The 12,465-nt window shown below is 37.9% G+C and overlaps 1 protein-coding gene across 1 annotated transcript in view; it reads right to left on the bottom strand.

Annotated features, from left to right (window-relative positions):
- Positions 1 to 4,435: 4,435 nt before the first annotated feature.
- The window catches only part of CDH12 (cadherin 12), a 762,277-nt gene continuing 754,247 nt past the window's right edge, over positions 4,436 to 12,465 (bottom strand). Inside the window, exons 14-15 of the mRNA XM_075826751.1 lie at positions 11,124 to 11,375; positions 4,436 to 5,018 (exon numbers count right to left, since the gene is read on the bottom strand). Coding sequence (XP_075682866.1) covers positions 4,522 to 5,018; positions 11,124 to 11,375 — 749 coding nt within the window. The 3' untranslated portion in view covers positions 4,436 to 4,521. The remainder of the gene's footprint in view (positions 5,019 to 11,123; positions 11,376 to 12,465) is intronic.

Raw genomic sequence — 12,465 nt, 5'->3', positions numbered from 1 at the left:
AAAATAAATGTGGGCATTGCATTTATTAGTAGATAAATCCAACACCTGCGGCCCGTGGCGCCCCTGAATTAGTGGAAGTCGTGCATTTTAGCAATGATTACAAGAATAAATTGGGGATGTATTTCCTTTTTCTTATGACTATGTCCTGCCACATACAGCTGTTACATTCCTAATTCTGTACCGTGATACGGGCATGATATTTTTTTTTTGGAGGATCTCTAATAATCGAGCTGTTCCTTATCAATACACCATTGGCTTTGTTACGGTTCTTCTGGAAATACTGACATCATTTTGGGGATTAGTGATCCTTTACTGTTCCTATAGATGGTTTTGGACACTGTCCCTCATATAGGGATTGATGGAGCTAAAGAGACGTTGTACAATCAGTCACTGAAAAAAAAAAAAACCTTGTCATGACAGCCCTGCAGGTGTTCTTCTATCTAGTGAACAGACTCGAGTTTGCAACATAGTTGGATACATTTTCCTCCATTTGTTTGAAGATGTTGCCCGTCACTCCAGTACAGTTTATTTTTTCCTCTCTGACTGATTTTATATTAGGACAGAATTCTGTCCACAATGACATCATAATGGCACCAACTGCTTCTTCAGCAAGACATAGTCATAAGTACAGGCAAATACGTCTATAGCGACATGTATCCGTTATGAATACACGGCTTCACTTCTCTGTTATATGCCGCACAAATTTATTAATGTGGCATATTTCTAACAAAATAACCTTCTACCACGTCTCCTCTATTTTATCTGGAAATGTAATAAAAGTTTGAAGAAAACATTATATACCCATAGTGTCTGAAATAATACCCATTATTTCCTCCTTTAAAAATTTTTTGGTCCACATGCCCACTACACCACTAGATGAATACCTTTAGGGGTTTAGTTTTTAAAATGGGGTCATTTCTGCGTGGTTTTTTTTTTTTTGTTCAGGCTGCTCAATGCCTCTAAATGCATGATATGGGGCCAAGAATTTATTCAATTGTGCCCTGAAAGCCAAAGGGTGCTCCCTCTCTTTTTGGCCCAGCCACACGTCTAATAAGCAGATTGGGGCAACAATGAGAGCATTTTTGAAAACAGGAGAAACCGGGTGATAGATTTTGGGGTGTGTTTCTTCATTTTCATGTTCGCTTTACAAAGAAATCGGTCTTCAAACTGATACTTTTATGAAAAAAGTGAAGTTTAATTTTTTTTCACCTGCTATGTATTAAATTTAGCAAAAAACTGTGGGGTCAAAATACTTACTATACCCCTAGATAAATACCTTAAGGGGTCTAGTTTTCTAAATGGGGTCGTTTATGGGGCGTTTCTATCGTTCTGGCAGCTCAAAACCTCTCCAAATGTACATTGGGGCCTAAAACATTTTCAAGGAAAATATGAGACCTGAAAGCCTCCGGGTGTTCCCTTCCTTTGGGGCCCTGCTGTGTGTCCAGGCAATGCATTAGGGTCACAATGGGGGCATTTTTGAAAACAGAAGAAACAGGGTGATAGATTTTGGGGTGTGTTTCTTCATTCTTATGGTCGCTTTACACAGAAATCTGTCTTCAAAGTGATACTTTTATGAAAAAAGTGATTTTTTTTTTTCACCTGCTATGCATTAAATTTAGCAAAAAACTGTGGGGTCAAAATACTCAGTACACCCCTAGATAAATACCTTAAGGGGTCTAGATTTCTAAATGGGGTCGTTTATGGGGAGTTTCTATCGTTCTGGTAGTTCAAAACCTCTCCAAATATACAGTGGGGCCTAAAACATTTTCAAGCAAAATATGAGACCTGAAAGTCTCCGGGTGTTCCCTTCCTTTGGGGCCCTGCCGTGTGTCCAGGCAATACATTAGGGTCACAATGTGGGCATTTTTTAAAACAGGAGAAACAGGGTGATAGATTTTGGGGTGTGTTTCTTCATTCTCATGGTCGCTTTACAAAGAAATCGGTCTTCAAAGTGATACTTTTATGAAAAAAGTGAGATTATATTTTTTTACGCCTGCTTTGCATGAATTCTTACAAAAAAAACTGTGGGGTCAAAATACTTACAACACCCCTTAATAAATACCTTAAGGGGTGTAGTTTGAAAAATGGGGTCACTTGTGGGGGTTTCCACCATTCTGACACCTATGAGCCTCTGAAAACCTGGCTTGGTGCAGGAAAACCAAATGTACTTCAAAATGTATAAAATGATTACTAAACTTGTAAGTCTTCTAAATTGCTCAAAAAAAATAATTTTTTTTCAAAAGTGCTGCCAAAATAGAGTAAAGAGATGGAAATATATATTTAATAAAAAAAATTGTACTGTATGTATGTACATATGTGACATATTGCCGTTGAAAATAGGGAAAAGTGATAATTTTTACAAAATTTCTTAATTTTTTCTATTTTTTTATTCATTTCCGCAAATCGTATCAGTCGACTTTTACCACTAAAATAAAGTACAACATGTGACGAAAAAACAATGTCAGAATTACTTGGATATTCAAAACTTTCGCAGACTTATTCTCTGATAAAGTTACACATACCAGATTTAACAAATCTGGCTTGGTCATTAAGGCCCAAACAGGCCCGGTCATTAAGGGGTTAAAGCCAGCAGGAGCAAGATGCAACAAATTTATTAAGAGCTGTCCGTGAGTCACATAGTAAAATCTATGCCAGTTACAATTTCTAGTATAATATGCAACTATTAACACCAGAAAACTGCCATAAAGCAAATGTCCTCTATAGTGTCAACTTTAACACCTACAGTATGACTAGTCTTTGCAACTTTAAAGGTGGGCAAATGGATATCTCCCCATCCGTAGGGGCTCATAGTGAGGTAAATAAAAGGAAAATTAATTTAAAATGTAATATTCATGGTCCCTTCCTCTTAGCACTTCACTGTCCATTCACAAACATCTAATTTACAGAATGAACTAGTGGGCAGCCTGGCAACCCGAACCAAGAATTCAATGTATAAAATATGACTTAGACAATAGAAAGTGGTTCACAATGTGGGGGTCAGATCCTCGTCTGAGGTGTGCATTCTTAGTTTTTTTCTACTCTTAAGGAAACAGAAGAGACTCTAAGGATTCTAAGTGTTTAAGTCTTTCTGTTGTTTGTATTTTAATGCTGTTTTGCATTTTTTTTTTGTATGTCATTTTATTTTGTCATATCTTTTACCCTTTTGTGAGCACTGTACTTTTTATATTACAACTTAAAACTTTAATAAGTTTGGTCCTTGTATGCTCTAGAGAATCCATAGCCTTTTTTAGAGTGTGTTAACCAGTGTGTGTTGGGTACCTGTCGGTCTAGAACTCGGTAGGTGGTGGCAGAGAGTTGTGTGTCTGGGGTGTGTGGACTGTTTAAGCGTGTGCTTTATATTCACTTTGCAACCTGATGTAACTGATTTCCAGAACTAAGGTATTACAGCAAAACTATAATGTGCCAGTTGCTTTGGTAGCTCCAAGAGATTTTGGCTACTGGCAAAACACAGGCCTTTGTTTAGAAGTGATATTGAAAGGCTTCCGATAACTAAAGCTTGGAAATTAAAGGAGTTGTTTGGTCATGGGGCGGTTTTTCATACTGATGACTTATCCACAGGATAGGTCATCAGTTTATGATCGGTGTGGGTCCAATCAGCTGTTCAGGCTGCCTCCGGGCACCTGAAGTTTTGGAGTGGTCAATGCTAGAAGCAGATGGCTCTGACCACTGTGTAGTGGCTGTGCAACACTACAGCTCTGCTTCTCTTAATGTGAATAGGAGCAGAGCTGCAGTACTGATCAGTGTATGATCAGTACTGCAGCTCAGAGCAAGCCGGAACAAATGATCGGTGCGGGGTCCAGGTGTCGGACCTCCACTGGTCAAATACTGATGATCTATCCTGTGGATGGGTCATCAGTATGAAAAACCCCCCCATGACCAGACAACCGCTTTAACAGAAGGTATGAACTCACATACTCCAACCATATGTTTTTTTATGACGTCAAAATTTTTTTGGGTAGAGTTCTCTTATAGTGAGGTAAAACTAAGGTGTGAAAGCTAAAGGGGAACACATGAGATAACATTTTTGGAAAAGTAAAATGTATATAACATTTGAAAGATTGAATTTGGAGATCCCTCTTATACAATTATTTCTTTGAGTTAGGGCTCATGCAGTACAAAGCCTTAGGGGACTCTGTGTGCCTCCTTACAGCCTCCTGCATAGGACTTTGCCGTGTGCATAAGGTTTAATACTGCATAGGTCAGGGAAACATGTTTTCCTAGGCACTCCAGTTTAAGAAAATTCTTTGTTTCCACCATAATGTCAGTACATCAAATATATTCTAAGTATCATTTCAGTAAATTGTAGATGTCACACCTGAGTTTTTTTACTTTAATGAAAAATAGCAAAAACATTTTTTTTTATATTTCATTACAGAATCAATCTTTTATCTGTGAAACAAACAAAAACTGACAGTATGATAAATATTGTAGCATTTTAATATAAAACTTTTTTTTACATAGTCTAGATAAAGCTTTTTGATTGCTTGCCATTTTTGTAAGTTAAGTGATTTTGTCTTTCTTGAAATGTTCTTCTCCAAACATTTCTGCCAAGCTTTTAAACTGAGGTCCCCAGTCACTTAAGAAATCATAATCCTGATCTATTTCCATACTTAGAGACTCTATGGTGCTCAGTGATTCAGCTACAGATCCAGAGCCTTCATAGGCATATGTTGCTAATGAGTCATATGGTGGAGCATTTGGATCAATATCGTGCTCTTGCAGCCTTTCGTTGATGAAATCTCTTATGTCACTATTGTATTCCGCTGGTGGTTTATGACGAGGCAGACACAAAGGTTCAGGCTTTATGTCTCTGCGTCCTTTATTGTCTTCAATTACCTTTGGATTTCTCAGGGCACCAATGTCAAAGGCCTGAGTGTCTTCTTCTCCACCTCCCTCATCATCGTAATGGATTACATTATCTCTTATATCTTCTTTTGAGGTCATCAGAGCATCTTTCTTTTTCTGTCTTCTTAATGCTACATAGAGTACCACTATAACTAAACCAAACATTAAAGATAGTTAGATAGATTTTGTTCCATTCTGCTAGATATACTTGATATAATATGAATTTAAACAAAGCTTAACATGGGTTCTTTAGTCATATAAAAAGGCTTATTCATAGTACAATAAAAAGTTTTGTAAATTACTGATATATCTTGTGGTTCATACCTTGTTGTATATTAAGAGGCTGGCTACCCATCCTGGTAAGGATGTACTGCAGCAACCATACTTATACAGCTGTTGGGTGTGTTACATTGTATATACATTACATAAATAAACAGAAGCAGTGCTATATCTTAGATGAGATTCAGAGCTATTGACAGCCCACTATAATGACTATAATTATTGGAACATTTGGAAAAACAAAATAGTTAAACATCTACATAATCTATATAGGCTGCAGTAATATTTTACGCTTCAAACTAAGTGTTTGGGTGCCTGAAATTTAGCACAGTGTGTGGTAGATTTTTAAAACATGACATGTACTACAACCTAATGAGCTGTAATAGAATATGACAAAATAATGAATGGTAAATATATATAAATAATGAAAAGACACTGACCAAATGGTAATATGAGGTGCAGACAGAGTACTGAGCAAATGCAATAAGAAAAAAAGATATAAAGCAGTACCCACTATTACTGGCTATGCTATTATTACCAATTATTATTGGTGTTTTGTTGATTTAAAAAATTGTGCAACAATATATATTTATTTATAACTTGAATTAGGTTATTATTCCTACGAGTGTGTGATAATAGTGGGTATGGTTTTTCCATTGTTTCATAAAATAATGGATGTTAGTACAGCAATATGTTAGGAAAAACATTTAGAATAGGTCAATTGGTATTCTGCAACATTACAAATTAAAGGGGTTATCTCACTAAGAAAACTCCTTTCCATATGCTCTATTAACCCCTACCCGCACGAGTAAGTAACTGTACGTCGTTGCGGGAGGTTACCTCCCGCACGAGGACGTATAGTTACTGAGTTGTTTCCGGTACACACTGTCGGCGACAGTGTGCACTGGGAACCGGGAGGTCAGCTGTCGCCGACAGCTGACACACCACTCTTGCCGGCCAGCGGTCCTTTGCCGCTGATTTCGGCTTATTAACCCCTTAAATTCGGCGATCGGTTGCAATTGCCGAAATTTAGGGGTTTCTAGCATATCGGCAGACCCCGGTACGAAATCGCAGGGTGTGCCGATAGTTAGCATGGCAAACGAAAGCCAAACAATGGCTTCCGTGTCTGTCATGGACAGAAGCCCATCAGGACCAACCTTCGGCTGATCCCGATAGGCTTCGTGTCAGAGTGACAGGAAGTCACGGTGTCGTTCCCGATGCACACTGTCGGCAGCAAGGTGAGCATCGGGAACTGGGAGATCAGCTGTCCCCAACAGCTGACACTCCAGTGTTGCCGATCATCGGCTCATTGCCGCTGATTTTGGCAATTATTCCGATAAATGTGGTGCTCGCTTGCGATCACCACATTTAGGGGATTTGTAGCACATCAGCAGTCCCCATGCAATTGTGGGGGCTGCTGATGCTTGGGATGGCATCCAGAGGCCAGGCAACGGCCTCCGGGTCTGCCATGTATGGAAGTCTATGAGGACCAGACTCTGGCTGGTCCTCGTAGACTTAATGTCAGAGTGACTGTGAGGTCACACTGACAGTTGAAAGACGTTACACTACCTAGGTAGTGTAATGTATTCTAGCATCGATCAGAGCTGCAGGTAAAAAAAAATTAAGTGTAAAAAGTAAAAAAAAGTTAATAAACCAAAAAAGAAAGTGTAAAAACTAAAAAAGTTAATAAAAATGTTTTATAAAAGTGTAAAAATAAAAGTTTTTGTTTTCCTATAATAAGTCATTTATTATTGGAAAAAAATGAAAACGTGAAAAAAATTACACATATTTTTATCACCGTGTTCGTAACGAGCCAAACTATGATGTTATTTTTTCCGCATGGTGAACGCCGCAAACAAAATAAACGGAAAATGTCAGCATCGTTTTTTTTTTAGTCACGACCCTTCCCAAGATATAGAATAAAAAGTGATCAAAAAGTCGCATTTACCCCAAAATAGTACCAATAAAAACTACAACCCGTCCCACAAAAAACAAGACCTCCCACACCTTTTTTGACGAAAAAATAAAAAAGTTACGGCTCAGAATATGGTGTCTCAGAAAATAAATTATTTTATAGAAACGTAATTTTATTGTGCAAATGCTGCAAAACGTAAAAAAAACTATACACATATGGTATCGCTGTAATCGTACCGACCCGCAGAATAAAGTAAAACGTAATTTATTGAACACTGTAAGAAATAATGAAATTAAAGCGCCAAAATCGCTGTTTTTTGGTCACCTTAGCTCTAAAAAAAGTTCATGTGGGGTCAAAATGCTCACTATACCCCTAGAAAAATTCCTTGAGGGGTGTAGTTTCCAAAATAGTGTCACTTTTGGGGGGTTTCCACTGTTTTGGTCCCTCCGGGGCGTTGCAAACCCGACATGGCACTGAAAACCAATCCAGCAAAATCTGCGCTCCAAAATCCAAAAGGCGTTCCTTCCCTCCTGAGCCCTGCTGTGGGTCCAAACATCAGTTTATGACCACATATGGGGTATTGCCATAATCGGGAGAAATTGCTTTACAAATGTTGACGTGCCTTTTCTCCTTTATTCCTTGTAAACATTTAAAAAATCTATGTTTCCACAGAAAAAAAGGTGATTTTCATCTTCACAGACTAATCCCACTAAATTCTGCAAAAAAACTGTGGGGTCAAAATGCTAACTATACCCCTAGAAAAATGCCTTGAGGGGTGTAATTTCCAAAATGGGGTCACTTTTGGGGGTTTCAACTGTTTAGGTACCACAAGACCTCTTCAAACCTGACATGGTGCCTAAAATATATTCCTAAAAAAAGAGACCCCAAAATCCACTGGGTGCTCCTTTGCTTCTGAAGCCGGTGCTTCAGTCAATTAGGACACTAGGGCCACATGTTGGATATTTCTAAAAACTGCAGAATCTGGGCAATAAATATTGAGTTGCGTTTCTCTGGTAAAACCATCTGTGTTACAGATTTTTTTTTATTACATATGAATTTCGGCAAAAAAAATGAAATTTGTAAATTTCACCTCTACTTTGCCTTAATTCCTGTGAAACGCCTAAAGGGTTAAAATACTTTCTGAATGTGGTTTTGAATACTTTGAGGGGTGCAGTTTTCGAAATGGGGTGATTTGTTGGGACTTTCTACTATAGAAGGCCCTCAAAGCCACTTCAGAACTGAACTGGTCCCTGAAAAAATAGCCTTTTGAAACTTTCTTGAAAATATGAGAAATTGCTGCTAAAGCTCTAAGCCTTGTAACGTCCTAGAAAAATAAAAGGACGTGAAAAATAACTATGCAAACATAAAGTAGACATATGAGGGATGTTAACTAGTATCTATTTTGTGTGGTATTACAATCTGTTTTACAAGCAAATACATTTACATTTCGAAAAATTCAAATTTTTGCAAATTTTCGCTAAAATTTGAAGTTTTTCACAAATAAATATTGAATTTATGGACCAAATTTTTTCACTAACATAAAGTACAATATCTCACGAGAAAACAATATCAGAATCGCTTAGATAGGTAAAAGCATTCCGGAGTTATTACCACATAAAGCGACACATGTCAGATTTGAAAGAATCATCTGTGTCCACAAGGCCAAAACAGGCTGTTTTCTAAAGGGGGGCACATGGACATCACAGAAAGGACTCCCCACCGCTCAGATCCCACTACTCTATGAGCCAGACTCGGAGAGACAGTAACAAAGAGCAACTTTCACTATGTATGGTGTGTCCAGTTCGCCAATGTCCATGGAAAGGAGTGTTCAGCCGTAGCGTCCTCTGGCAATTTTTAACTGATCTCTGGAGGTTTCAAAGGCTCGATCCATGGTGATCAGCTAATCAGAAGACAACGTCTTTAACCCCTTAAGGACACGGCCAATTTTGGTCTTGAGGACAGAACAATTTTTTTATATTTCCCTCTTTGCATCCCTACGCTCATAACTCTCTTATTTTTCGTACAACATAGTTGTATGAGACATTATTTTTAATGGGACGAGTTGTACTTTATGTAGGTACCATTTTTTGGTACAAATACATTATCGTTTAATTTCTGTACATTTTTATTTTGGCGAAAATGCAGAAAAAAAGCAGTCCTGCTGCAGTTTTAATATTTTTTTTTTCACCATACACCAATCATCATAAATAATGGCGATACCAAATATGTCTATATTATTTCATGTTTTTGACTTATATTTTAAAAAGTTTATTTATTATAAAAAAAATTGGTGTTTGTGTGTTTTTTTTACTTTTTATTTATCATAATTTTTTTTTACATTCATTTTATTTATTTTTAATCACATAAAGGGATTTATCATTTTTATTTATATTCTTTAACTGTAATGTACTGGCATAGATCTATAGTACATTAGCCTGTGTACTGATTGTGCACAGGCAGTTGTTAGGGCATACCTCAGTATGCCCTAAAAACAGGAAATATGTTCAGATAGCCCTGGGGTCCAGGTTCAATGGACCCTGGGCTGTCTGGCCATACAAGTTATGGGCTTTGATCGCGTCACAGTTATTTTCTGTGACGCGATCAAAGTGCAGTCCCCTCCCCTTGGCGCCGCGATCAGCTTTCATCACGGCATTCAAAGGGTGAAGTACCCGCCGTTAAGGACAAGCATTCTCGTCCTGTGTCGGCAACCAGTTAATATTGCTATTTACTTTTTCTAACCTACAATGACATAAATACACTTTATGGCCAAAATATGTAGCTAGCCATCCTAATTATTAAGTTTTAGGTGTTTTGCCACACTCATGGAAAAAAAGACGCAGAAAATCAAGCACACATTGGTATTAGTATGGGCCATACTAAAGAGTGAGACCAAACGTGGCGCTGTCATATGATGCCACCTTTGGCACAAGTCAGTTTGTGACACTTCTGATCTGCTACATCTGTCTCAGTCAGCTAAGTGCTTTTATTGTCAAGTGGCATTATCTACGAGTAACAACAGCTCTGCCATCAAGCAGTAGATCATGGAAAGTCACAGAGTGCCACCAAGTGTGGACACGTTTGGCGTGTAAAAGTTGTCTAGCATCTATTACATCACCTACTACAGAGTTCCAAACTGCCTCTGGAAGTGACTAGAACTATACGTTTCAAAGAATGTGTTTCCGTGGTCAAGCAGTCGCATACAACATGTGCAACGGCAAGCAGCTGTTGGAGGGTTATAAAGCATGCCACCACTGAACTCTGGAGCGGTGAAAAAAAGGTTCTCTGAAGTGATGAATTATGTTGCACTGTATCTTGAATTGTAAGAAAAGCGCTACATAAAACATTAACTGTGAATAACTAGTGTTTGGGGAAAAGCACCAGTGATGACCTGGTGCACAACAATGTGGTAGGCTTGATATCTATGCTAATGATATGAAGTTGCTACAGTGGACTAGGCTCAATGTCCAATTGGATCAGTCAGTGATGATCATCAGGTAGATGCAGAAGAAAAAGAGATCTCCACTTGGGGTGCCACTTCTTGTAAAGGAAGAAAATAACTACGACATCATGTCTTTTAACAGGATCTAAAAAGATCCTGCTAAAAGACTTCTGATGTCCTAGCTGTTTACTTCCTTTTCAAGATGTAGCGCCCCAGGTGAACATCTCTTTTTCTTCTGTATCTACTTGATGTTTCACTATCTGGCAGTCTGATAAACACCTTTGGGATTAATTGGAATGTCAATTGCCAGCCAAACCTTCTCATCCAACATCAGTGCCTGACCCCACAAATGTTCTTTTGAGCACAAATTCCCATATGCTCCAAAATCTTGTGGAAAGCATTCCCAGAAGGGTGGAGGCTGTTATAGCTGCAAAAAAGACCAAACTTCAGCCATGGTTTGGGGATGGGCTGTCCAATCAGGTCATAAAGGTGTGTTGGTGTCTCTATTTGTATATATCTCTATCTATCTACATATATCATACAAAAAAAAAATACTAAAAAAAATATATATATACAGTAGTTACTGTGTTTTATTTTTTATTTCATTTTTTAAATAAATCTTACCTAAAAGGATAATAATGCACAGCAAAATTGCTATCAAAGCACCAGTGCTTAATCCAACTGGTAAAAAAATAGCTTCCACATTGCAAGAGAGGATAACCCCTCTTGAGTCACATCTGCATACTCTGATGGTCAATGTGCTTGTACTGCTTTGGATAGGGTAACTGCTGTCTTCTACTACTACTGGTAGGAGATAGAACTCTTTATCTCTCCGACTGTACCCATGTCTCTGTGCTTCAATGCCAGCTGAATTATCTATAAAACAAAAAGATAAAATAATATAAATAAATTATATATTTCTCAGGTCTGACTTATCAGTAAAACTTCAATATACAATAGCAGGATTATTAGGCTTCGTTCACATGTGCGTCAGGGCTCCGTTCAGGTGTTTCGGCTGAGCTTTCCATTAGGGGAATTCGTAGTACGGTATTGCTTCCGTCAAAACGACGGAAACCATGTGCACCGGATCCGTCACCATTGAAATCAATGGTGATGCAAACAGAATCCTATGGTTTCCGTTTGTTTCAGTCAGGGCTCCTGATGCGTATGTAAACGAAGCCTTATTCTGTTATTTTGGAGTTTTATTTTTACATCTGATGTATATATTCCATTCAACATATACCTGAACATACAAACTATGTTAAATATTTTCACTTAAAATATTTCCTTTGTTTTTAAGTTTGTATCAGCAATGCCATCTTATTTATTTATTTCACTTCCATTTCCTATCCCTTTTCACAGTACAGGAAAAAATATTCTAATTTGCTTAACACATTTTTCTTTCTTGAGTTATACAACATGGTTTCAGATCATCAAATTTGTGTTCTCACATGTTGAATGGTAAAAAATGGTAAAACATGCACGCTTTTGCCATGCGGTGATTGTCCACATGGCAAACAGCCAGTGCCATTTGGCAAGTAAATATAAAACCTTAGAGCTTTCCTGACAATGGTTAGTCATTTTATTGTTGATGTATGGGGTCAAAGCACCTCAGCCACAATTCGCCATGTAGACCTTACAAGCTAACTAATAGAAAAACCTAGATAAAGAATTGCAAAAAAAGATTTAAAAAAATCATCTGCCTTCAGTTGCAACACCAATTGACAATTTTTTTACCAAAATCAGCATAAAAACTGTAAGAAGTTTTTGGGATTTGGCGTTCACAATCAAGAAGCTACGCACAACCTGGAAAAATGCAATGCCAAGTGTTGGCAGGTGCCATGTAATCCCCATTGTGAACTAATTCTAGGACTGCTTCTGGAGTTAAGAATCATACTTCACCACCTGGTAGTCTAAGGGTGAACCTAGGTTTGACAGATGTTAGAAGAATTAGAAGAAATTGTAT

This window comes from Rhinoderma darwinii, chromosome 5 (genome assembly GCF_050947455.1).
Source record: "Rhinoderma darwinii isolate aRhiDar2 chromosome 5, aRhiDar2.hap1, whole genome shotgun sequence".
In the NCBI taxonomy this organism is placed as follows: Eukaryota; Metazoa; Chordata; class Amphibia; order Anura; family Rhinodermatidae; genus Rhinoderma; species Rhinoderma darwinii.
The sequence above is the reverse complement of the archived record's forward strand: the minus strand, read 5'-3'. Positions and strand labels throughout refer to the sequence as shown.